The sequence below is a fragment of the Pocillopora verrucosa genome, chromosome 10 (assembly GCF_036669915.1).
Source record: "Pocillopora verrucosa isolate sample1 chromosome 10, ASM3666991v2, whole genome shotgun sequence".
NCBI lineage: Eukaryota > Metazoa > Cnidaria > Anthozoa > Scleractinia > Pocilloporidae > Pocillopora > Pocillopora verrucosa.
The window spans coordinates 2,832,313-2,857,315 of record NC_089321.1 but is presented as its reverse complement, the minus strand read 5'-3'; the positions used below and the strand labels follow the sequence as shown (position 1 = coordinate 2,857,315).

Genomic DNA, 25,003 nt, shown 5'->3' with positions numbered 1-25,003 from the left:
AGGCATACAAATTATTATAAGTCTTTAATCGCATCGATCGAAGTTGTTATGAATCCTTTTCCGTTCACCGTACTTCCAAGGCTTTTGATCAAGGGTGCCACATAAACGTCTGGTTCGTTCAGATTCTAAGGAGCGTAAGTGAGAGTGAGACGTGATTTATGTTAAACACAAGCAAGAACCAAAACTTTATAACTTTACGCTCAAGTGGGTTTAATTCAAGGCCAAATTCCACGGCTTACTGTCCTTTGCGAAGCAAAATCAATCCGAACGAAATGAACTGTTTCAAATGATTTTCAAAATGTTCATACGTAGGGGATAACTCAAACTCAAACTATATTTTTTCTTCTTCCCCCGCTCGTCGCCCGTGATGTAGTAACTCCCTTTTACAGTTCTCAGCGCCATATTGGACATGCAACCGCGCACACGTGAGAACGAGGCTGGGGTTGACTCGCGTTGAAATGTCTGTGAGCGCTTTTAATGAAATTAATAAGTGGGTAGTTAAATTGTTCGATTTTTAAGGAAAATGGATGGTCCTAGCGGAAATCTCGATAAAGCTGATTTTTCTCCCAAAAAGAAAGGAAAGCAGTGTACCGCTTTTGGTTGTTCAAATACATTTTATGGCCCCAATGGTTTGCCTACGAGCTTTCACTTCTTCAAGTTTATGCACGGAGGCATGTATTTTTGCTAAGTACTTATCGTTCTATACTTATCTTATTCTCTGTGAATTAAGGATGAGGCTGACTATTGTTGCAAAATTAGTAAAAATTTTCTATTAGGTACCTGAATTGTTTTAAGTTCAATATAGTTTTTTTTATTCCGGCGGTAAGTCAATAAGTTCATTACTGATCACCTGTTTACTAGATGGCTTGCCTAAAACACTCCTAGCAGAGAAACTCTTGGAAAGTAATTGCTTTTAATAAAATAACCAAGACACTGTATCTTCAGAGTTTTCACTTATTATGGCAGACCCAGGAAACTGACACAAATTTGGTAGTAATTGTGACAAAAGCAGTTTTCTGTAGTTGTTGTTTTTGTTTTTTATGATAGCATAGTAATCCACTATGGATGCCACATGGAACTCTCAAAAAATACTTTGTGTGCTTTATGTATCAATCAATTTGATTCTTCAAATTGAAAAAAATAAAAAGTTAGTTTCATCAACTAAAAGAGTTCTCGACACAAAGATGAACTATGACACTAAATTTTATTATTCAACAATCATCCTCATAATAAAAAGTTTGATAGAAATCTTGCAAAAAATAATTTCTCATACAATTCGATGGTCTGAAAGATTCTCTTTCAAACAAATCTTATGATAACTGTAACAGTATAAAATAAATATCTTGATTTGGATATATTTCTCAATCTTTTAAGTATCTTCTTTACATCTCAAAATTATATCATCATAACATTGGTTAACACAATGCAGCGAGAACTAGTATTGCAAACCTTTGTGTCAGAAGGCCTCTGAGTGCTAGGAATGGGAATATCAATTCACAGAATATTTATCACCAACAGAAACTTAAATGTGTGTAAAGGACTAGCATTGTTGAGATCAGTAGCTGAGAGGAAGCATTTCTGTTCTCTTCCTTTAACCCTTAAATACCCAAGATCTGATTGTTAATTCTCCCTTCTAGCTGCTACACATTTACTCGTAAATAAGTTATGAGAATTTGATGTAAGATCAAGATAACTTCTGCCTGATAAGTTTCAGTATTATCACTATCTGTTTGCTGGATAGTGTTTGGATATTATAAGAAGAAGTTACATGAATCAGTCACTTTTGGGAGCTTTTAAATTGTCTAATAATTTGGTGTGATTCTTTCAATGCTGTCTTGCCACCTAATCAATTACCATGAGTTGTGAACTGAAATGGTTTTCAATGTATCATGAGCATAAGTTGTCTTAGGCCAGATGGGTTTCAAAATATTAAGACATCTGTTAGTTACAGTTTCCCTCATGGGTTGATAGAAAGAAGGGTTATAATCAAGTGGTTCTACAGGCTCTATTGTATAGTTTCCCATAAGATAAAATGTACAAATAGCAAACTAACATACATCTTAGTAAACAAAATGGGAACAACTTTAACTGAAGAATATGGTACAACAACAAGTACCTCATCAACAACAGCAGCAATAACAAATCTCCTCTACCTAGAGGGCTACAGCCTTTGCCTCGCTTTCTAAGCCATACTGAACAGTTTTTGTGGTACTTCCTGTCATGCGTTACTCTCAACACAATGTGGTGATATTCTTGATATTCTTTTTGGGAAACCATAGCATCTTTTTTCTTCTTGTGAACTCTAATCTGAGATTTGTTACCACTCTCATCAACTGGGCCCTTTTCCACTTCTCGTATTGTTCTCTTCAGGGCAGCAAAACCAGAAATCTCTTTACTGAAACATAGTGCAATCAAATGTCAGCATGCAGATATTTTATCTCTGTTCTTAGGAAGTGATAATATGACATTTGACTGTGATCATGACCTGTATGCTTGATTATATCTTAGCATTATCACAAGGAAAAAGATTCTGATCATTTACCAAATGTTTGTAACCATGTATGATGTTACGACAAGAAATTAGATTCTGATCATGAAATAAAGCATTACCTAAATCGTAACTGTTCTACAGACTGCTGCATTGCACCACATGTGCCTGTCGACAAAGCTGCCAGAGGAGTCAGGTCTCTTGCATGCTCTTCGACATTGGGTGGAATTATTTCTTTTACTGCCCACTCAATGAAGCTCGGTCTCACCACTGTCCATCCCCTTTGGTAGGCCATAACCAAATCACTATTTAGCTTTGAGCAATCATTTTTGACCTCATCTTCTGAACACACTAGATAACATCTTTCATGTGGTACGTTCTCTTTTGGCATTGAAATAACTCTTCCACCATTTTTTTTTCTACTTTCTCTTTAAATTTCTTCCATGTTGATCCTAAAACCACACATACACATACATAATTAACATAAAATCAGATATGTAGAACATTTTGCTGTTCATGTTTATCAGGGCGTGAAATTAACTTTTTTTTCTGATAGCCACTTGGCTCCTAAATTCTTCAAAGTGGTAACCAATTCAAAAAAAGTTGGTCGCCATTTTCAAAGACAAACAAAATCTTTCTTTACGCTGTAAGCGTTCTGGATAGACCCTCCAAAATTAAGTTAGGGAAAAGATCTTTAGCGTGCTACAAAGTGGACACTAGGATGGATGATATACAACGTTCAGGCTCATCTAAATCCAAGATGGCGTCTAGTTATCGTTCGAGATGCATGTGCTACGTTTTGGAAACAAACTTAACGAGGAAGTTTGCCGCGGATTTATCTTTGAAAATCTTTTTAATTCACTATATCTCTTGGTAAGGTTATGATGAAACGTTCTAGTGGCCAATTTGGCGACTAACTTTCAGGATTTGGTCGCCAAAGCGAAAAATTTAGTCGCATTGGCGCCTGTATTAGGCGCAATTTCACGCCCTGATTTATGCAAAAACTTAAAAAAAAGATATGACATGTGATCAATATTATTATTGTAGGGGGTTTGGAGATATTTGTAAAATTGTTATTTTATATATTTTTTTTTTTGCTTGTTAATCAGCACTATTTTATTATTTCTGAAAGTTTAGACATTTTAGAAATGTTCACCTACCAGGCATCCTTCCAACTAAAACAAAGTCCATCCTCTTAAGTGGCAGCAATTGCCTAACCACACTTGCACCAGACAGCCACTGGAGGATTTGGTCTGGTATGGACAGTCTTCCACCTGTAATACAAAAAAAAAACCAACATATTGTAATTTTGTAATTGTGGTTTGACTTTGAGTTAGGGAAAATTGGATGTTGTTTTTACTTTATTATAGACACTTACCACTTCTGAATTGTATATGCTGCAACATGTTGTTGTGCATAATGCTCAAAGTCAGTCCTAATCTGTTCAGGGCAGTCATTTATTCTCTCCCTCAAGTTTCGGTATGACCAAGACAACAGCTTAAGAATTGTGTCAGGCTTATGAAGGCCACCAACTTGTGTTGAATCCTGGAAGCTAAGAGAAAGATTTTGTCAAGAATATGATAGTAAGGAACTAGACCCTACATTTGTCAATACTAGTAGTCATTTGTAAATGTTGGTATAACATACCTGATAATAAAAACAGATATGCATGTAATGAGTCCGTTCTCCACCCTAAGTTGCTACACACATGAGTGACTTGAATGGGGTGCTGCAGAGATGTTTTGGGACAACATACACAAATTTCATCATGTAGGGAGTTACTTCTTTGCAGCCATAATGGAAGATCATCAAAGCATGGAACATATTGGCATGGTAAACATATCTGGAAATTTCAGAGTCGTGTAGTCCAAATTGATAGTCTTCAACATTTGTTGAACTACTTGGATGCCCTGGCTTTAGTTGAGCTGTATCTTTCCTCAGTATCCTATACATCTGATAGAGATGCCACCAAATAAACTTCACACAGTCAATGTGGCTAATCTTTTGTGATGTCATTCAAAGGGCCTCAGCAAGCTTTGGGGACAACATCTGCTGTAGTTCACAACTTGGAAGAACCTATGAGTATAATACAGGAGCTTCATTACTGAGAGATATAATTGGAAAACTATTTTAAGTAATCACTAAGGGTATACATGTACATGTACAGCATGTGTTTTGTAGTGATAATGTTAATTGTTATAACTGAGTAACTTAACTGGTCAGGTTTGATGATTTAAGTAAACACCAGAACTTACATTATCCAAGATGTGATTGTAATGTTTGTCTTTGAAGTCCTCTGAGGGAGCTAGGATGGTGTAGGCTAGGGACTTGTTGAGGCCAAGGTCACCTAGGTGACCTTTTGAATCAATTGGAAGTTCAAAATGACCTCCTCTGACATCTCTTGCATTTATGTTAGCAGTAAGATGTGCCAATGCAGCATACCTATAGAAAAAGGTGACAATAATAGTTTTCAATATTTAAAAGCAGGGACATGTGAGACAACACAGCGTATACAAATGAACATGATCTACACTTGATTGAAAATTTTTTAAGCAGGAAGCAGGGACTTGGGAATAGGATAGTCAAATGAAAGGTTGAGGTCTTAGTCCTGTGGATGGATCTACTTTTCCCTTTTCTGATGCTGAGCATTGCATCCATAGGTCCCACTTGTCTTAGGAGAGTGGGCTAAGCTCTGGATCAGCAACAGCATCCAAGAACTTAGAGTCTACACCAAGGAACACCTGGTGGCCCAGGTTCTGACTGTCTTTAATCCATTCATTTAAGTATCCTACAACATTAATGGACAAATGATCTATAATAACACTAATTATCCTTAGAGATGTTGCAATTCCTCTTGTACCATTTCAAAGAGTTTTCAAGCACCACAAAAAGTTACAAAACTGAAATCAATTTTGTTGAACCATGTTATTTTTCTTGAATTGTTCAAATGATCAGCTTATGAGTATTTCATTTCAATTTTAGGAAAATTTAACAGTGATTTGGTCAATTTATCAAAAGTTAATATTGGATTATAAAAGTTTAACATGTAGGCGTGCTTATACCTGGTCCACCATGACCATCTCCAATGTTAAGCTCAAGGTTTTGACGGCTGTCCTTGTGATGAAAAATATGAATAGGCCACATTTCTTTTGGGCTTTGAAATTTCACTCCATTTAACTTCTGCTTGTTGTTCACATTGCTGATAGCCATCATCACAGTGTCTTTCTTGCCATACTTTCTCCTATCACCATAAAGGTGCCACCACTGTGCTTTAGGAAGCCAATAGTAAAGGAAATGCAGACATTCGACCAAACGGGCTGGCTCAATGTGATAACCAGTTTCTGTTCTTTGTGGTTGCATTATAGCCTCAAATTCTAATTTGTATTTGGTCTTTAGCTCAGCAAGCTAAGGAAAAAAAGGTTTGCAAATGTTATAAACAAATTTTATTTTATTATTATTTTGAAGTATATCAGGAAAGATACATATAAATGCAATACAATTACCTTTCTTTTAGTTGCAAGATATCCAGGTGGCAATACCTGATCTCATCAATTGTCTGTCCAGAACTGCATTGATCTTGAAGTTTCAAGATTGCTAATGGTGGGATTTGCACTGTTGCCTGCTCTTCTTCAATCTGATTGTAAAGACTGTCCCTGGTCTTTGTATGAATTAGCTTAGTCAACAAGATAATATCTTGTTTTTCCAGTTGTCCTTGCCAGGCTGAGTCAATACTGCACTGCTGTCTAAATCTCCAGCCCACTGATAATGAAATGCCATGCAGGAAGTCAATCTGTAATAAGAATATGCCAAAATTGTATTCCATCAACAATCTGGTCCTGTTTATTTTCTAAATTTTAATTTGTTCTTGACTTACTAACAACAATTTCAGAGAAACATCAAATGTTATTTTTCAATGTCAGGCACATTGGTAGAACATTCAAACATACTTTGATGACTACATTGATAAAACTCCCTACAAACCTTAGAACCTTAGAAAAAAAATTACCAAAAAGCTTCAAAATATCTTTGATGGAAACACAACTAGGGAGAATAAAGAAACTTACCAGCTTTTCAGCAACTTTACTTCTTATGATTTATGTCCAGTAAACGTAAAAGCAATGTCGTATTTGGAGTATAAATTAAGGGAAAGCTAATTTCGGAAATGCGAGGTCTTAGAATTATCAGAACTAAACCAACAGAATAATGTATGGAAAACCAAAAGCAAAACTACAAACCATCGGCAGTCCGAATTTTTTATTTACATTAGGTTAAAATGACACAATCTGATGATGCGATCACATTTAGCGATCTCTCTTCGAGGAAAGCAATTTCGTTTATGTTCGTAGTATACATTTATGGTCGAAAAAATTTAAAATCAAAAACATTCCCTCACCTTGATAGAGCTCCAACGTGGACAGGATTGCTCGCGATCGCGTGGTTAGTATAAGCTTACGGATGAACACTTCAGGTGTCCGGTCGTTTCGATACAAAGTCGTTTCGATACAAATAGAAGTCAATTCGTGACACATGTAAAGTCGATTCGATGTAAACTGAAGGCGTTTCGATACAAGTAAAATCGAGAAAAGTTCAGTTGAAGTGTTTTAGTTTTCGTCTTTGATATTTTCGATCGATCGACGTTGTAATACCCAGTTTTCCCGCGACTCGATCGAACGAGTTGTATTACTCAGTTTCCCCGCGGCCAAAAAGAGCAAACTTTATCGAATATTTATTTAAATTACTAAAGTACGTTTACATTGATCATGACTTTTGCACATGTGGTGGCTCCTAAGCGACCTGAAATCGTCCAAAGTGAACGCACTGGAACTGGTCGCCGCGCTGTCTAACTGTGGCCCTACATGGGTTGACCTTGGGGCGGATGGAACACTGCCAGTCAGTGACTAAGCCTCGCCTTCTCTGTAGGGTGTAGCTGTACCCCTGGCTGTCTATCGTCTTCGGCCGGCCTCTTTTGGAACTGTTCTCCACGATCTTGTAGGTCACGGCGAAGGAAGACGACGTCTCAGCTGGAGTGGGGTCATGAAGGGAGGATTCTTCGTGATCATTACTGCACTGGTTCTCCACATCAGGCTGGGATTCTTCGGGGTTCTCAGTTCGCGTACTCTCCGCATCAGGGTGGGATTCTTCGGGGTCAATGAAGTAAGCTCTAGAGCTCCTGATTCCAGGTAGCTGGAAGGATCGGCGTAGGAGTCCGGTTGCGAACACTGCACACTGCCGGTCAATTTCTTTTCCATGTCGAACAGCTGCCTGGTAAACTTCTTGCGATATACCTATTGAATCAAAGTAAAGATCTAAATTAGGATAACGTAAATACAGTAAATCGAAGTAAAGGTCTCTAAGTTTCAGAGTGTATAAGCGGCAACCTCAAATACCAATAATACGTGAAAATAATACGTGAAAACTTACCAGTGTTGCAGATTCGATGATTCCATCGAAAACATCCATCACATTGAATGGCTTGCTATCTGGGCCGATCAGGTTCCTCGCACCATGCAGTTCAAAATCTGCGCTGACACCATCGTGATAACTCGTTAAAACTCGTAAAAACACAAAAACTTTTGTTAACGGTCGTGATCGTACGATCGAATGAACACTCTACAGGTCCCAGTGTGTTTTATACACTGATATCAGTTAGTTTAAAACGTTTGGATTCTTCTATTCGCTTTTAATGGGGTAAAATTAGCAAGTTTTTTAAAACAATTAGTTTACGCGTCTATTGATATGATAATTTACAAACCCGCCTACCCACGCGCCAGAATGACTGCTATTTCCTCACGGGTCCGTTGCATCACAACCTTACACGACATTATTGATAGTATTTGTGTTTCTTGATCTTAGGCGTAATATGCGCTGGAGTTATAGAAAAAGTCTCAAAATCATTTGTATAAATCTCTGTTCTCGATAAATAAACCAAACCAAACCTTAGTCTCGTTTACGTGTTCTCATTGCGTAGGACGCTTTGGTACATGTGGAGGTTCGCAGAGGTATGGGTTTGTTTCATTTACAACGGAGGTTTGTGTTCGCTCTAGTATGGTATTCTGTATTGAAACGATTTGAAATGACGTGATTTTGTATCGAATCGACTTTACATTTGTAACGAATTTACTTCGATTTGTATCGAAAGGGCTTGTATCGAAACGACTTTGTATCGAAACGACCGTGAACCACACTTCACACTCTTGATATGTTACTCTTCACACTTTTGATATGCAAATTCGGCCCACACTCTTTACCGACGAAAAGAGCATTTCGTCACTTTCAAACAATGCTAATTGCTCCAATTGTACCTCCATTGTCTCTAAACAGACGCAAAGCGAAATTTTTACAACTCCCGTTGGGGAATTCGTCAATTCAGATCTAAAGCGACCGAAGTTGGCGGTGAGCGTTTGCAACCTCATTCCCAGGTCATTACGCCCGCAAAGCATCATGGATACCCCACTTTTGTCGGGCGACGCTTTTCAATGGGCGTGATTCCGTAATGACAATGTGGCGATATTCTCGTGAAACAACGGGGTAATCGTAAAGCTGAATGAAATTCATCTCGGGTAAATTAAGGAGATCGCTCGACCATCCAAGGGCTGAAATCCTTACTATAGTTGCTTCGTATTTCAAGTCGCTCTGGTTTTGTTCTAGGTCCTTGACATCTGTAAGAAATTCTCGGTTTTCTCCACTACTCGATGGAAGGACATGTTACATCAGCAAAGCATAAACTTTCGACACTAAGTCGGCTCTAATTCCACCCGTCGATTTTGAATTAGATTTTAAAATCTCCCTAAGATCTTTTGCTTCAAGTTTCTGGGTGTCATCTAATGACGAAATTTCCATATTGTTGTATTAAAGAACCATTTTTATGGGAGAAGTCACATTGAAAAGTGCATTAGAACGTGAAATGTCAGCAGATCAGCTGTTTGAATGAACCGCCGGGTCAACCCCAGCCTCGTTATCGTGTGTGCGCGGTTACTAATCCAATATCGCGCCGGGAACTGTAAAAAGGTTTAAGTAATGGTTCGCCTAAGAAGGAAAGGGGCGAGGCGCAGGGCTTGCGCATAAGTAGTCTCCTTAATTGGCTTATCTTATTAATTTCCGATTAAAATTGCAAATTGTCCCATCCGCACCCATCTTGCGGAAACGAAAAGAGGAAAGAATACTGAGGAACATAATATTTCTCTGAGAAATAAGAGATATTGCTTGCTCAATTAATATCCGGTGATAGTTTCTTGCGTAGACTTTCTTAGTAGTAGTCACGCAACTCGCTCTTTCAGAAAGTTTGTCGCGTGAGGAAAGCAGATAATGGAAGCAATCGGAGAAAGGCTTGTCAGAACACAGGCGGCCCAAGCTCCAGCTGTGAGATGATCATCTTGTGAAATAACAGTCATGGCGAAATTATAAGAGTTTTTATGAGAATATTTACCACCGCTCTAAGGAAAAAAAATAAGTCAAATTCTTAATAAAAATACCTCACCTTATTTCCACAGTGCATCGCTTGTTATCTGACCGCTTACTACGTTGAAGGGAACCCGTTTTAGCGTTTTTTCCATTTCGAGGTTTACTACGTACATAGGAATTTTAAGTAAACGTCATTTGTAGCTTGAATTTTTCGCTGCTTGGATCGGGCGTTCGGATACGAAGTGGGCTGCACACTCAATGTCATCTCTTCCGATATAACAATATTCCGTATACGTACATGTCTTTGACGTTCTACACTAAAATTGTACTCGACATTGACGTTTTATCATGTGTTATAGTCTAGAAAAAGTGAAACGCTCACGCAACAGAAAGAACGGCCGGTTACCTTACTGAATCCCAGGGTGACTTGGAACATTTCCGTCGAACAGCGCGTTGCGTCGATGTGGTTCATTCTCTTGTTATTGGCTCGATCTCGGATTGTTTAGAACCAAAAAAATGGTTACCATGGAACCGTGACGTCACACTTTACCACTCAAAATTTTGGCTAAAAGGAGGGGCAAAGAGGGTGGCTTAATAGAGAGAGCGCTTATTAAGTTTTCATTTCAGCGAAATGTAACTCAAGGTTGGGTAACCTTTTCAAAGAAAAACAAAAACTGCCACAAATACGTAGATTCCATACTAATGTCTTTCGTTTGTTAAAACAAAGGTTGATAGTCAAGCGCACCGTAGTCTTATTCAACACTTTACACACAGATGTATCGGCATGTTCTTAAAATATCGATTATCTCATCATTCTCGTCAACGATATGCAGATCTTTGCATTCCTCTTGATCCATTAGGCGGTGAAAGTGAAGACGGAGGGAGGGCGCTTTTTCAAGGGGGGCACTTGTTCGACATCATGGCCCAGTGGGTGGGCGCTTATTCGGAGGAGGGCGTTTATTAGAGCGTTGGCACTTATCCTAGGATATAATCGGTATTTACCATCTCATATCCAACACGTGCTTATGGGGTAAACTTTTTCCTGATTTTTTTCAGCCCAGCCCAGGTCTCTTCCAGAGCGTTTTCAGTTAAATCTTTCTGTTGATCGTCACGCAGTCTCCCAGGAAGCGGCGGAACGTGGAGATTCTCCAGTTCTGTTGCGGCCGCGATGTAAAAGTTATCCTGACCTTGATCATTTTAAAGAGGTAAGGTGACATTCTGCCCCTCCTTCCTGGTTTTCATTTTTCACTTCGACCATGGCTTAATCTACTTGACAGCAAATACTTTAGAGCTCAGTCAAAGGGAGAGTAGCCATTTAGGGCCTCTAGATGACACTTTTCAATATTTAAACCTAAACATTAAGATGGAACAGGAAACGATTAAAAGTATTAACGCTTGTATTATGATGATCGACAGGTTCGTCAAATTGGAAGAGAAGACGATAACGAACATGAATCAGGTGAGTTTTGTATCTTTCCTCGAAAATTAATTGTGTGGTTATCTTTTTGTCAAGAAATACTTACTCACAGATTTCAGAATATTTCAACATTGTTTGCTGTTCTAGTTTATGTAAGGCTTTCACCTGGGGAGACTTTTTCTGTCGCTGACAGTGTTCTGTAAAAAATAATAAAAGAATTTGAATGGGAAAATGAAACAAACAACCTATAACTGTATAACTATGGTAGCACGATGGTAGTCTAAAATAGAATTGCACAGTCTTTAAAAGCAACAAAGCAAAACACCTTGCAACAGTGCAGAAATTATTATTTCAAGGAATAACTGTAAAATCGCGAGGTAGATCCTCATTTGAGGTGATCCCATGACACTCGCCGACTTACTCTCCATTCTAACCAGAAATGACAATTCCTACCCTTGATCCAAATAATCTTACACTTAGAAAAGGTCTGTAGATAGTAAATGCCCTTTTTTGCTCTATTTGTTGTCTAATTGTTTTGCTATTTTGTTGCAGTTCCTGTGGAAATCGTTGCTCGAGGCCCTAAGGCTCTCGAAGCTTACCATCGAGCCATCGAAGAAGGAAAAACTTGTGTGAAAAGAGTGCCAATCATGTTCATTGGGCAAGGTCAGTCAGGAAAAACAAGTTTAAAGAGATCACTGAAAGGAGAGGAATTCAATCCAGAAGAAAGCAGTACTATAGGTATCGAAACAGATCCTTCCTATTGTAAAGTATCAACGGAAGTTTGGAAAATGGGAGAGGCAACCCACGAAAGAGATTCAAGCATGGAGCCAATCTCTTTTGAAAAACGCACAGCTCAATATATTGTTAACAGCCTCGAGAAAAACGAACGAAGAAAAGAACTCAAGCTTAGCCCATCTCGTTACGACAATGTACCTGAGAAGAAAGGAGGTCCATCTTTTTTAAATCATAATGGTGTGTCATCCGGTGCACCAAAGGTTACAGCCGTGCCAGAAGAAATAGTATCGTTAGTTACCAAGCTACTTCAAGTTGTGCGCGTTGACGAAGACAAAGATGAAATCTTTTCAACTTTGTGGGATTTTGGCGGACAGTCAGTTTATTATTCTACCCACCCACTTTTTCTAACAAGAGGGGCAATTTACCTTTTGGTTTATAATCTCAACCGAAATCCAGAGGAGAAGTCTATATCCCGAGTGAAGCGAGGATTATTCAAGTCTATCAAAGACGTTCTTTCTAAGAAGAGTAATATGGATTATCTCGACTTTTGGATGTCCTCGGTTTCTAGTTTGGTTCCAAACAGTGAGAAGCCTCAAGAAACCCCTTCAACTTTCATGCAACCAGAGCTGCTGCAGCCCCCAGTTGTTCTGGTCTTTACCCACGCTGACAAGCCGTACAAAGGTGCAGATCCTGAAGAGCTTGCAAGAGAGATTTTTGGCAATTTGAAGGAAAAAAGTTATGGTAAACAAATTCTCGACTTCTTTGTCGTAGACAACACTAAGTCCGGGAGTAAGGAAGAATGTGAAGGGGTTATTCGTTTGAGAAAAGGGGTGCTGGACACTGCCAAGAAGCTGCCTCAGCTGAAAGAGGCTATTCCAATCAAATGGCTGAAGTTTGAAAAGGCTGTACGAGAGACGGTTGAGCAAGGAAGGAAATGGATTTACGTCGAAGATGCGAAAAGAATTGCACTTGAGGTATGCGGAGTTTCCACTGAAGAGCAGTTTCTAACTATGTTGAACCTCTTACACGACCAGAGAGTTTTGATTCATTTTGACGACACTCCGGAGTTAAACAAAATCGTTATTTTGGATCCACAGTGGTTGATAGACGTCTTCAAGGAGGTGATTACTATCCCGCCCTTCAAGAAGAGTAAAAGGGAACATACAGAACAGTGGAAAAAGCTTGAGAAAAGGGGAATCTTGGAAAAGCGACTCTTAGAAGACTTGTGGGATCCCCTTCTTGACACCCGAGGAAATTTTGACGTCGACATTCTTATCAACATGATGGAGAAATTTGGCTTGTTATGTCCTTGGCCGTCGTCTGACGAGAGTGGGTCACCCAGCGAGTATCTTGTACCTTCCATGTTGATGTCCCCCCCGAAGAATGTCACCGATTTGTTTTCATCTGCGGGTATTCCATCCCTTTTTGTGAAGTTTAAATCTGGTCAATTGCCAATTGGACTGTTTCCTCGCCTAGTCCTGATGGTCATGCAATGGTGCACACGGGAAGGTTTCAACCAAGAGCACCCTAAACTGTATCACAATTTCGTCAGGTTTTACACACACCCAGCTAAAGGCATCTCTCTGATCCTTCTCTGCCGTTCCTCTTTCATTGAAGTTGTCGTTCATCATGGGAAGTGCAAGGCAGGGGCTTCCGAGAATGAAAGGCTGAATCTACCATCTGTACTTAGCCAAGACACTCCTCAAGTAGAGTTTGCTCGTATTGTGTGCCGACAACTGGGACTGATTCTCGAATGCATGCGGAGGGAGTTTCATTGGTTAAAGAACATGGCTTACGAAATGTCAGTTTGCTGTCCAATTTGTTGCACAAGAAAGACGGTGAATTATTGTGACACCCATCATGCAAGTGGCTGCAAGGAGGAAGAATGTCTGCACTTCTGGTCAGAGTCACAGTTGCTTGATTGTCAAAGGCCTGTTGTATGCACCAGGCGTGTTGATGCTGGAGAATACAGGGTTGCTCTTGAGCCCTTCGCATCATGGTTTCCATTTTTACATAAAACGGTAAGTTAAGGTTTTGTCAGTGTTCAATAAGAATTACTTATTTCCATACCAATGCCTATCATCCATCAATAATGGTTGCCTAAGCGCGATTGGTCTAAACACATCACGTGACCGATTATTCCCTTGTTAAAACAGGGGATACCCAACGATATAACCTAATTTTTAAACCTTACGTCTACTACGAAAAGTCTTCGTTAAAATTAATTAGAGATGATAGAGGGTTTTTTGGTTGTTACAGAAGAAATGGATGTTGTTTTGTAATTCATACACATCCACGTAACAGAGAACACTGAAAAGTGAATATATGTCTCACGCAGTAAACGGTGAGCTGTTCATTAACATGTTCTTCCTACGCGCAGGATAATAAACACAATAGCCTCCATTTGTCCAACGACAAAGAACTGTGCATATTTTCGCGCCAAATGCAGGCTATTGTTTATTCATTGTATCCAATGTACTAGGAAGGCCATACTTTAAGGCAAACGTCTCTAGAGAAAATATCTACTTTCTACTAAATCTCAATATTTGTGACTTTCAAAGTTTTACTTGTAAAAATGTCATTTCACTATTATAACGATCCCTTCGTGGGAAGGAAAGTAGTAAAGGATACCGCTAAACTTAAAAAACGAAATTGCGTGTACTATCAACGCTAGAATGCAAGAAAACAGTACAACAACAACTTACACAGAGATAAATTATTGACATAATAATTATGAAATCAACAGAGAGTCACTGGCGAGGGCAACCAGGAATCAGCTTTACCTTATACTGAAGGTTAGTTTCTGCATGTAAACTTTGTAGTTACTGAGCGGTTCTCCAAACGATGCAGTAGCCATAAATGTGTGCCACACGAACGACAGAGTGTTTTTCTTATGGTCCTTTGGTTCATCTTTGAAAAGCTTTGTCATTGTTATGCATATTTCGTCTGTGTCATTTCATCAGGTAAATTATATCATGAACGTCAAAGTCGTGTTAAACCGGATTTTAGGTCTAGTTAAACCCGAAGTGCGATTCCCTGTTTTAAAAAACGCAATACAGGAGCATGGTCCACAGTTTGTAAGGAAAATCGGAAGAGGAAAAATATTTGATGGTATTGAGCTAAGGCTTTACTTTATCGATATTTTAGGGGAAGGCGAACAAACCCTTGTCCTCTCCGACGGGCTGGTCCAAGCCCTTCAGTTGAGGACAAGCAATGCAGACGATGTTGTTGCTCTATTTCACAAAAGTTTATCATTGGACCTAGCATCTTTAGAACAGCCAGATCCAGAGACAAAGCGTCAAATTCGCTGCATTTGTTTAAAAGCCAAATCTACAGATAGACTTGATGTTGTAAAACGATTACGAGAGATAGTACCTGCTGGTACAACAGGTAAAGTGTTTCGGAGATCTACAGAAAGCAGACAATTGGAGTAGTTTGTACTCCTTTCTTTTTAGTAACGAAAATAGGGCCGAGTGGAGTCCAATTCGGTCTGTAATCATACGAGTGATGACAAAATTGTATGATTACAGACTGAATTGGACGACACGAAGTCTTGTTTCCGATTGATCATAAAAATTACAATTTCAGAGAAAAGAAGAATAGCCAAGTTGTAAAAGAAAAGGAAAATATGCGTTAATAGACTGACAAAGGAGGCGTTGATTATTTAAGGTTGTGATTGGTTGATTTAAACTTCAACTTTGAATGTGATTGGTTGATTTAAACTTCAACTTTGAATGTGATTGGTTGATTTAAACTACAACTTGGAATGTGATTGGCTTATTGAACTTTCCGATTACAAACTGTCTGATAACAACCTGGCAAGCGAATTAGTGGAAAATATGTAGTTTTTTAAACCAATCACAATCGAGGAAGTTGTAATTGTTATGATTAAGAACTTTATCAGATTAATTAATTAACCGTATTTTGATATGAAATAGAGATACTACACTTTCTTCCATTCGATGACCAAGCTTAAAATGTACCATTTTCTGAAATGTCTCTACATACATATCAAGCGTTAGAAGGCAATGCTGATCTCAACTTGACGTTTTGGAGTCGGTTAGTTCGAGTCCAAGTCGTCTTCCTGAGACTTGTAAACAGCCGAGTAGTAAGCATCCCGTGAAGACTGCTGTTTAATTTCTGTTACTCCACTTGATTAATTCTTTACAGTAACCTCAATTAATACGGAGGTGAATGATGCATAACTTGTTTTGTCTTTAAGAATGACAATGATTTCCTTTTACTTCTTAGGTCCTTTGTTGCCTGATATTTGCGACGTTGCAAATATTCCCAATATTCAAAGATTTAATTTGACAATTACCTTGAGTGGTGAGCACACTATTATAGTGACTTCATTGGGATAAAATTAGGAAAGTCTTTCAACAACGGCGCCGCAATTCGCATTTCAATTCATTGTTAGATCAAAACCAAAGGAATCACAACAATAAGTTAGGAAAGAGGGAAATGCTGCATGGGGCGAAAGTGAATTCAAAGTCAAGACGAATAAATGTTTCGCGGGCTGACGCAAATGAACAAGTCGCGTTTAATATTTTCTCAGTTTACATCTGATTGGTCCACTTGATGGCGGGAGTTCTTTAGATTCATCGTAGAAAGAAGAAATGCTTTTGTTTAGCGATTCCAGATTATTTGCGGCACCCATTTCCTAATTGATCCAAAATGAGCAAATGCAAAACAATGCTTTTAAACCGAAGGTGCGTCTATTTCTTGCTCTCGTGCAACATAAATGTGTGGTTAGTATCACTGTTCAAATTATTTGATGTGCTGGGTCCTACACACCAATTCACAACAATGTATTTAAGATATTGGCTTGTGCATTCAGTATGGAGTAGTTTCGTAACAATTCCAATACTCTAAAATTTTACTTGGAATTTCAGGTGGAGATGAATGGAAATTATTGGCGGAGCGACTGGGTTTGAGTCCGACAGAGATCCGTTTCCTTGACAACCGACTAATAAATCCTTGTGACGCCGTGTTGGCTTATGCTCGAGATAAAGACTTCATACGCAGTGTGGGAGAATTATACGATAAGCTTGTAAAATGTAACTTCCCCGTTTGCGCCGATTTGCTCTAAAGACTAACTTGGAATCGCTGCTGTCTAAACTTTTGTTTTCCTGTCGTGAATTCAGAACGACTTCTCCTATCTTTGCTGGAACTTACCATTTTTTTAGTGGTTAATTCATAACGCATGGCAGATTTTAGGACAGGAATGGCTCAAGCCTAGTTAATTTTTTTTCATGTTTAAAGTGCCATTACTTTCGTGAAGTAAACGGCAAGTTAAATCACCTCGGTGTTGAGACCATTTTTATTACTTCAGAATATCGGCTGATGTTTATGGTAATTGTTATTGTTTTACTTAATTTCTCAAAGAAAATTTAACACCATTATACTATACCAAGCTTAATTTGATACAATAGACAGTGATGCAAAGTTATTCTTCATAAGAATATCCTTTAATGCAAAGTCTCAATTCGAGAGTTCCAGGGCTTAGAAAATTGCATAGTTGTCAGTATAAGTGTATTATAACTGGCTGCCATGCAGGTGAATCTGAAAAAGTCAACAAAAGCCAATTGCATTTAGAACAAGGAGCCAGGATCCTGCCTAAGTGAAACAATTGGTTTAGGGTATCGACATACGCAGCGACAGGATCTTATATATCGGTAAACCATGTTATTCTTGTAAATGTTATCGTGATATGGCATCTCAATTGCGAATGAAGTGTAGGTAAAACGATTATCGCCTATAGAAGAAGAGTCACGTCAAAAAACAATTAATGAATTTTAAAAGAAAAAAGCTCTCTCTTTTTTCTACGCAAGCCTACTCTCAAATTCTTTTATGATCACGGTTACCAGAAGCGATGTAGGTAGTATTTCAGTTGTAGGATTAACCAAGTTTTAAATACCTACAGCCTTTTGTTTTATTAAATGATCATTGATGTGTAATTGATATGTTTTAATTTGCTGGCGTAGATTTTTAGAAATCACAACCCATGGAGCCGGTTGGCCTCAGTTTAAGTGGGGGTTAAAATTGTCGAAAATTCCAAAAGTTAGGAAAAATTAGCACATGACTCACCAATTTTTCAACATGACTTGCACCCTATCTTTATTTATTTTAAATATAAAGTCATTTTTATCATCATATTGGAGTGCCAATTTTTGTAAGTAATTGTATACCAAAATTGAGGTACACTCGAAAGATAGCATGGTTTATAAATAGGCATCTACCTGTTTAGAGATAAAACAATTAGGTTGAAAAATCCTATTTGGTCTCCCTAGGGAAAATGTTTCACTCGCATGAGGTAACAAGAAGCGATACACGATTGACTAGTTCAGTACTATATTAGACTTCGTCGAGACTAACACGTTTTCCGTTCACCCTCTGTTTTGATCGTTTTCAGCAATATCACGTTAAACTAAAGTGCGATCAAAGTTGAAGTAAATGTTTTGCCTTAGCTCTGGGGAAAGTGACCTTAGCCCGCGTTGAGCCAGAGATCACGTTATCATCTGGCGTCAGACGTTTGAGAAAAGTGATCGTTTTCAGTACAAGTTGCACTACTTGGCCTGAGTTTTCTAAACGCTCTCGCTACAGCATGAGAAAATATATTTTTATATGTAAACTTGACAGGAAAAAAGCATATCTCCACATCCAGCTGGAACAATCCGGGCAGAAGTTCGTGTATCATTTATATCGATCAAATGTCAACTGAAATTGCTTCTCCAGCTCAACGGCCCATCATATGTTAAAAAGTATATTCATTCAGTGCTCTTCTTCTTTAACATGTTCTCCATTCATTATTGACTAATTTAGGGTAAACGCTTTTAAAACTTTTAACTTTTATTTACTTCGCTTGTTTGACTTCTTTCATGGTGTGGAGTACAGCTCCAAAGCACATTGCACAGACGCATCCCATGACAACGAACAACCATTTGGTCATGTTTTTCGATCCATGATCTGGAAAACAATAACGATATATTTTGTAAATAGAATAAGAAAAATGGTAAGTTTTGAGCTCGGAAAAGAAATCGAGAAAGATGTGCTTTATCGTCTAGTCAAGATCGTGGGCCTAGAAAAAATTCTGATTCCCCATGAGGAAACAAACCTCAGACATTCGGAGACCTCATGGGGACTCAGGATTTTTTTCCTTATCCCACGCTCGTGAAAAGACGGAAGAAACATATCTCTCAATAAGACAAAGGTAAACTTTTGATATGGTCGAACATTTTAGCCCAATCTTTTAGTCTGAAGTAAATGAAAGTAATCACGACGTCTTGTCCGCCGCCAATAGCAAGCATGAACCCAATTTCACCATATATAATTTAAGACATTCCAAGTAGCTTTACTCTCGCAAACCTGGACAGTACCTCACCTAAAGGACCATAAGGCCTTAAGCTGACTTAATCTTTCACCTTCTTTCTCACTAGAGTCCGTCTTGCCTTTTTTAATTTAGGAAATTCCTACCAACTTTTCTCTAGGTATGCCTGGACCAAAACCCCCGCCAGGTTCACCTTTCACTTTCTTTCTCACTAGCGTCACTCATACCTCGATTTTCTCGAAATTCTTCCGCATTCTCTGGTTCAAAATTATCCTCAGGATCCCTTAGAATTATTATTGGCCCTTTTTCCAGGTCGTAATAATCTGTATTGACCTCCCTCCTCAGTCTAGTATTCACATGAGGGTCACATTTCTGCATGCAGCTGGGCTTGCCATCTGTCAGGTTACATAGGACGACTTCACAGTGAATGTAAACGTAAGGCACGACCTGGCCATTCATGAACTTAAAAGCTTCTATGCTAAAACGTTGCGTGGTGGGAGGGCCGCTGTGAAATCTCACGGTCTCGTCTTTTGGACACCTTAATTGTAAAAAATAGTGTATCAGAGCCGAAAGTCGCAATAGAGCGCTTCTCGACAGAGTGTTGTAAAATCTACACCAAAAAAATCACAACAACCAATCAGAAAAAAGGAAAATAACTTAAAGAGCCAATGAGAACTCAAAGTAAAACCAAACAAACTGCCTAAAGCACGGGAAAATATGGGCGACCAAGTCGTGATCAGTTTTAGTTTTGCATCTGATTGGTTGACACAGTGGCGCATGGTTTCTGGACCAATCACAATGCGAAATAAAGCGAAACCAATTATGGTCAGCACTCAATTGAAATCTACTCTAACGGCACACGGGAATGATAAATTGTGCACGCTCATGACGTCAGCCAATGAAACAGCATCTTTGTTTTTCTTTTAGGTAAGATAATTTTGTATTCAATCAGAAAATAAAGTTCATTCACACGCATGAATTCACCAGTCAGTTTTTTGACCAATCTAAGACAAGATCGTTTACAGCGTAGCAAAATGTTTGCAACAATCATTGATACTTACCCGTCAACGATGATGTCATACTTGATTTTCTTAGAAATACTGTTTATAGGCGTGGCGTAGCACGTGTCTGCGACGATACCCAACCGCGTGTCAGGCGTGTCTACTGATACTTGTAAGTAAAGTCGCTGTTGCAGTGTAACCGCCAGTGGAAAACTACTGTACTCTTCATCATAGTCTACGCTCTGCATTGTGAAACAAAGCACGTAAAAACGCATTCATCAAAGGTGTTACTAAGGATTGGATGAAATCAAAGGTAGAGTGAAGAGAGTGCACTACAATGATGGAGGAACAGGGGCCAGTCTTAAGTTATCGCCTGGAGGGGAGTCGGATGATTTTTGGGGGATCACACGGTATTTAGGGGTAACGAAGGGGGAGCAGTCGTCGCTAACAAAGTATAAAGGAGAGAGTATGGAACATTGACTGTCGACGAGGGGCGATCCTTGGAATACTCCACACACTACAACATAGTTTAGTCGCATTGATATTGGCTTCGCGTTGTAGTAGCTAATGCACTGTGTATAGGTAATTAGATAATAACATGATTTCGAGTGCAGTTTGGTTTAAATAAGACGAGTGGATTTTTCAGAGACAACAAAATTGTACGAGCCCGTAGGGCACCAAATTGCAAGCAATGTCTTGTTAGTAATGTACATGAAAAAACATCGCACAGAAAGTAAAGACTGACGACATTTTAAAAGCGTGCGCACGCTATTTGTAACTTGAACTCGTGTTTCAACTTTGCACTCGTATTACATGAGAATGCACTCGTTTTCAGCCAATCAGAAGCGCGTAATGTTTTTTAGACACATTATCACTGCGAATACAAGTTGAGAGTGAATGCTCATGCACTCTGATATATCAGTGCATCCCTTCGCACCACATAATCTCCTTGTCCTTTCATCCGTACCTTATAAATATTCAGATCCAGATCAAACATTCCAGAACCATCGTCAGGTGCCAGAAAAATGACTTTGGTGTTTGTGATGTTCATCTGAATCAATGAGGCTTCAGCCTGGTTTGGATAAGTACACTCAAATGGAATCTCTAAGTCCTGAGAAAAAAGATAATAAGGAAATGGACACAAATAAATCACGTTCAAGATAAGATCGTGAAAAGAAGAATTTTTTGTGAAATGTAGTTCTACTAGAGATAATACAACAGTTATCAGCATTACATGCACATAATATCATAGTAACACGCATAAGTAGTTTTTTAGTAACGATTATCAAACGAAATTTACCGCGAGGTGTCCCATCAAAAATTGTACCCGATAAACACTCAACCTTTAAACTCTCAACAACTGATCGTCAATTCTCCCCTCTAGCTGCTACAAATTTCCTAGTAAATCATTTACAATACTTTGGTATTAGATCAAGATAACATCTTCTACCTAACATGTTTAAGTACTCTAATTACCTGTTTGCTTCATAATGGATATAGGGATACTACAGAGAGAATTTACCTGTTAATCACTTCTGGGAGTTGAAGAGTCAAACTATCTGAACTTAAAAACAAACAAAAAGAAAACAAACCTGTAATCGGCTGATAACAGACTGAGTCACCCGAACATCCTTGACCATATTTCTGTAAATTAGACTGTCTTTCGTATGCTCTAACGTGGTACCACAGCCAATCAACGGTGCAGAAATGGTCATGTGACTGCTGTTCTCGAATTTTGTTGGCTGACAGTTAGGATCTAATAAGCGCACGTCACTCATTTTAAACTCTGGTATCAGGGATTTTTCTATGTGAACTAACATTTGGTCGAAATCACAGTCAACAGTGACTTGCTTGTGAAGTTCAGCTGAAAAATATTGCAAAAATTTTAAACATTGTCTGTTTTTATGCATTAAAGGAATACGAGTTGTTCTTTTGCATGCAATCATGAAAAATACATGCCTTAAAAACTGGGAATTTTCCATTTGAAATGGGGGTAACTGTGCCATAATCTTCCGTTGGTTTGGGAAAAGGATTCTAATATCCATGTGATTACAAACAAAGCGACTTATCGTAACCACAGTCCTTTGAGTAAAAGATGCCACTTCGTCCAGGTTTGTTATACAGTGAACAAGGGAAGCAAAATTGGTCCATATTGACCTTTACCCGGCCCTCTCACCAGTTAGAGCCTTATTGATGAGCAGGCTGTGGCCCAGCGGTTGCTGGAGGTTCGAATAAACTAAAAAGAAGTACTATGGAGTACTGGAAAGGAATCTGAGTGTGCGATCTTTTGGGAGGATCCGGGTTAAGATTTGTGATCCAAGATCACACAGATTACGGTGCATCAGAGGAACGGAGCTTTATTTCATCAGATCAGTTACCATGACAGCAGGCGCGAAATTGTAGAGCGCGTCAGAAGAATAGCGCGCTAAATTTAAAAACGAAAACAAGATGGCCGTCGCGTGTAGAGAGGCTATTGTTTCGTTACCGGTAATAGAGAACTTTCCGATGATTCAATACTACAAGAAGCGAGAAGTTGTGAATTTTACGAATCTCTATTGTTTCTTTCGATAAGGCAGAGGCAGAGCCATGTCTGCATTGAAAATTATTTTGAACGTATTAAACCACTCTTCAGTGTTTCAGATTCTTGAAGTCATTCTCGGATTTCAAGAACCACAGTCAGCTGTTTGGAGCGCCTGCTTCCCAGGTCTGCCTTATGGAGACCTACCACTGACTTACAGAGGCAAGTTTTGATTACGACATGGATACTTGGGAACCCTGAATTCCTACGATCAGTGGCCGATCGATTTTACATAACAAAATCGAGTGCATTTCGTGTTTATCGCAAAATTTGTGGAGCTATTGCCAACAATCTTTCCGGTCAATATATGAATTACCCACTTGTTTGAAATTGAGCACCGCTGGGCAAAATGATTAATTTCGGATCCTTCGCCCAAAGGAACGCGTTGGATCAATGATCCGTCTTCAGATCGCGCAGATCAATGATCCATAAATCCTTGTCCAGAGTGGATTTGATAAATCACTGATCTGAAAATGGATTTGCTCGAAAGGAACCCCACAGATCAGAAATCCTGATCCGGATTCTCTCAAAGGAACGCACCCTGAGTGAAACTTGAGCCGTTCGGGGTCACGCACTAATATAAAACGAATAGGAAAAAATAAGGTTTGAAAATCGGACGACAAATCTGTTCTTTCAGACCGCTATTTATCGACTTTCAGACCACTCATTATGTCGGTACATGAAACACTCGATTAATCCAAAATCTTTCACGATATTTTCTGAGACCAGTCACTCACTGGTTGTACCGCATTAACTTGTCATGTTTACATATTAATGAACATTACGATATCAAAGAAATGGCTCGGGTCGAAGGAAAGCCGACAAGTTCTTTAATTACTCGTTGTTAGTTACAGTCACTGGGAACAAACATGTTTCCAGGGTTTAAGCCCAAGTGTTCAAACACTACGGCATCACATCAATAAGATCGATCTGCTCTTTCCGCTAATCAATGAAAAGATTTTTTACGATCGTTAAAAGCACAACACATGCAGTATGTCTAGCCACGCTAAGTCAAGAATCTCCTAAATTCGTGGTAAATCTTGTTTTTCAACTGCAATATCATACCTTCTGTACTGCAACTCTGAAGAACAAGACCAAAGACGACTGCATGCACGATTTTCATCACCACAACTGGCTTTGCCATCTTGGAGAAACGTGGTAAACTGTCGTTGCAAATTCAAAACGATTGTACAAAAAACAGATCGTTTTATCAAGCGAGAACTCCCGGAGCTTCACATATGTTTCTTTTGGTTACAAAGGATGTAATTTTCAATTCATAATGCCTTAGCTGTAAACAGAATGGTTGTTCGTCATGTCGGTTACAGAAACTCGAAAGAGTACAAAGGCTATGTTGTTGTAACCGGAAACAGGATGCGCATATGACGGTTAAAATGTTTGAGCAGGGGTGGGGTAGCGTCGAATTGATTCGAGGGAAGTCAATCTTGAGAGGAAAATCAGTTGTCTTCTTAAGAGCGAGAACAGGAAAGAAAGTATGATCTAAGATGAAATTATTCTTTAAGAATCTTTTGAGAACGAATCAATTTCGCATCTCCCAAGCTTCCAGACTTCAAGGTGGCAGACAAAAGAGATCTGCCAATTGCGAGATGTTTAAGAGGATTAGGGGTTTTTAAGGCGAGGCGGCGAACTGCCTCTATCCTAGAGAAGGTAAATTACCTGGTTACAGTAAACATTGTCGTATCATTGTTGTATTTCACATTCAAACATCGGATTTACCGATTGAGTCCACATACAATCCAAACACCTTCTCGTGATCGTTGCATTTCAGCAGAACTGAATTTCGGTCTCGAGTCTCGAGCCTTTGGTAATCGCCTACCTCGCTTTTGACTTAAAAACGGCTCAAGCTCGCATATTACTGGAATACAAAACCTCTCCTTGACAAAATGTTTGCCGGGCGTAACGCTTCTTTTTTAGGAACTGCGCGGGAATTCTCAAGGGTGCGGATTGGGATTGTGCCACGTTGGGCAAACGTTGTTTTTAGGGAAAGTTCGCGAGCTCAAGATCATCTGAAAAGAATGGAGTAAATCTTAATCAT

The 25,003-nt window shown here is 39.0% G+C and overlaps 2 protein-coding genes and 1 pseudogene across 2 annotated transcripts in view; 1 reads left to right on the top strand and 2 right to left on the bottom strand.

Moving 5' to 3' along the window:
- Positions 1 to 17,850, top strand: part of LOC131791106 (uncharacterized) — a 19,372-nt gene extending 1,522 nt beyond the window's left edge. Inside the window, exons 4-10 of the mRNA XM_066173247.1 lie at positions 10,946 to 11,094; positions 11,306 to 11,348; positions 11,859 to 14,062; positions 14,788 to 14,836; positions 15,189 to 15,431; positions 16,293 to 16,370; positions 16,937 to 17,850. Of these exons, the coding sequence (XP_066029344.1) occupies positions 10,946 to 11,094; positions 11,306 to 11,348; positions 11,859 to 14,062; positions 14,788 to 14,836; positions 15,189 to 15,431; positions 16,293 to 16,370; positions 16,937 to 17,133 (2,963 nt within the window). The 3' untranslated portion in view covers positions 17,134 to 17,850. The remainder of the gene's footprint in view (positions 1 to 10,945; positions 11,095 to 11,305; positions 11,349 to 11,858; positions 14,063 to 14,787; positions 14,837 to 15,188; positions 15,432 to 16,292; positions 16,371 to 16,936) is intronic.
- Positions 5,037 to 5,866, bottom strand: LOC136283846 (uncharacterized; annotated as a pseudogene).
- A 146-nt stretch (positions 17,851 to 17,996) lies between the features above and the next one.
- Positions 17,997 to 24,301, bottom strand: LOC131791193 (ZP domain-containing protein). The gene is made up of 6 exons (XM_059108523.2): positions 24,016 to 24,301; positions 21,965 to 22,236; positions 21,340 to 21,483; positions 20,433 to 20,614; positions 19,599 to 19,909; positions 17,997 to 19,010 (listed from the first exon to the last, which is right to left on the bottom strand). Exons 1-6 carry the CDS (start codon positions 24,092 to 24,094, stop codon positions 18,898 to 18,900), a joined length of 1,101 nt encoding a protein of 366 aa, XP_058964506.1. The 5' UTR covers positions 24,095 to 24,301; the 3' UTR covers positions 17,997 to 18,897.
- Between the last annotated feature and the right edge of the window lie 702 nt (positions 24,302 to 25,003).

Excerpts from the sequence above, each read along its gene's own strand:
- LOC131791193 (XM_059108523.2), bottom strand. The coding sequence starts at position 24,094 with ATGGCAAAGCCAGTTGTGGTGATGAAAATCGTGCATGCAGTCGTCTTT. Across the intron at positions 20,615-21,339 it reads TGGATCTGAATATTTATAAG|AGCGTAGACTATGATGAAGA; the intron begins GTACGGATGAAA and ends TTCACAATGCAG. Across the intron at positions 19,011-19,598 it reads AGAATTTCGAGAAAATCGAG|ATCATGGATCGAAAAACATG; the intron begins GTATGAGTGACG and ends ATTGTTTTCCAG.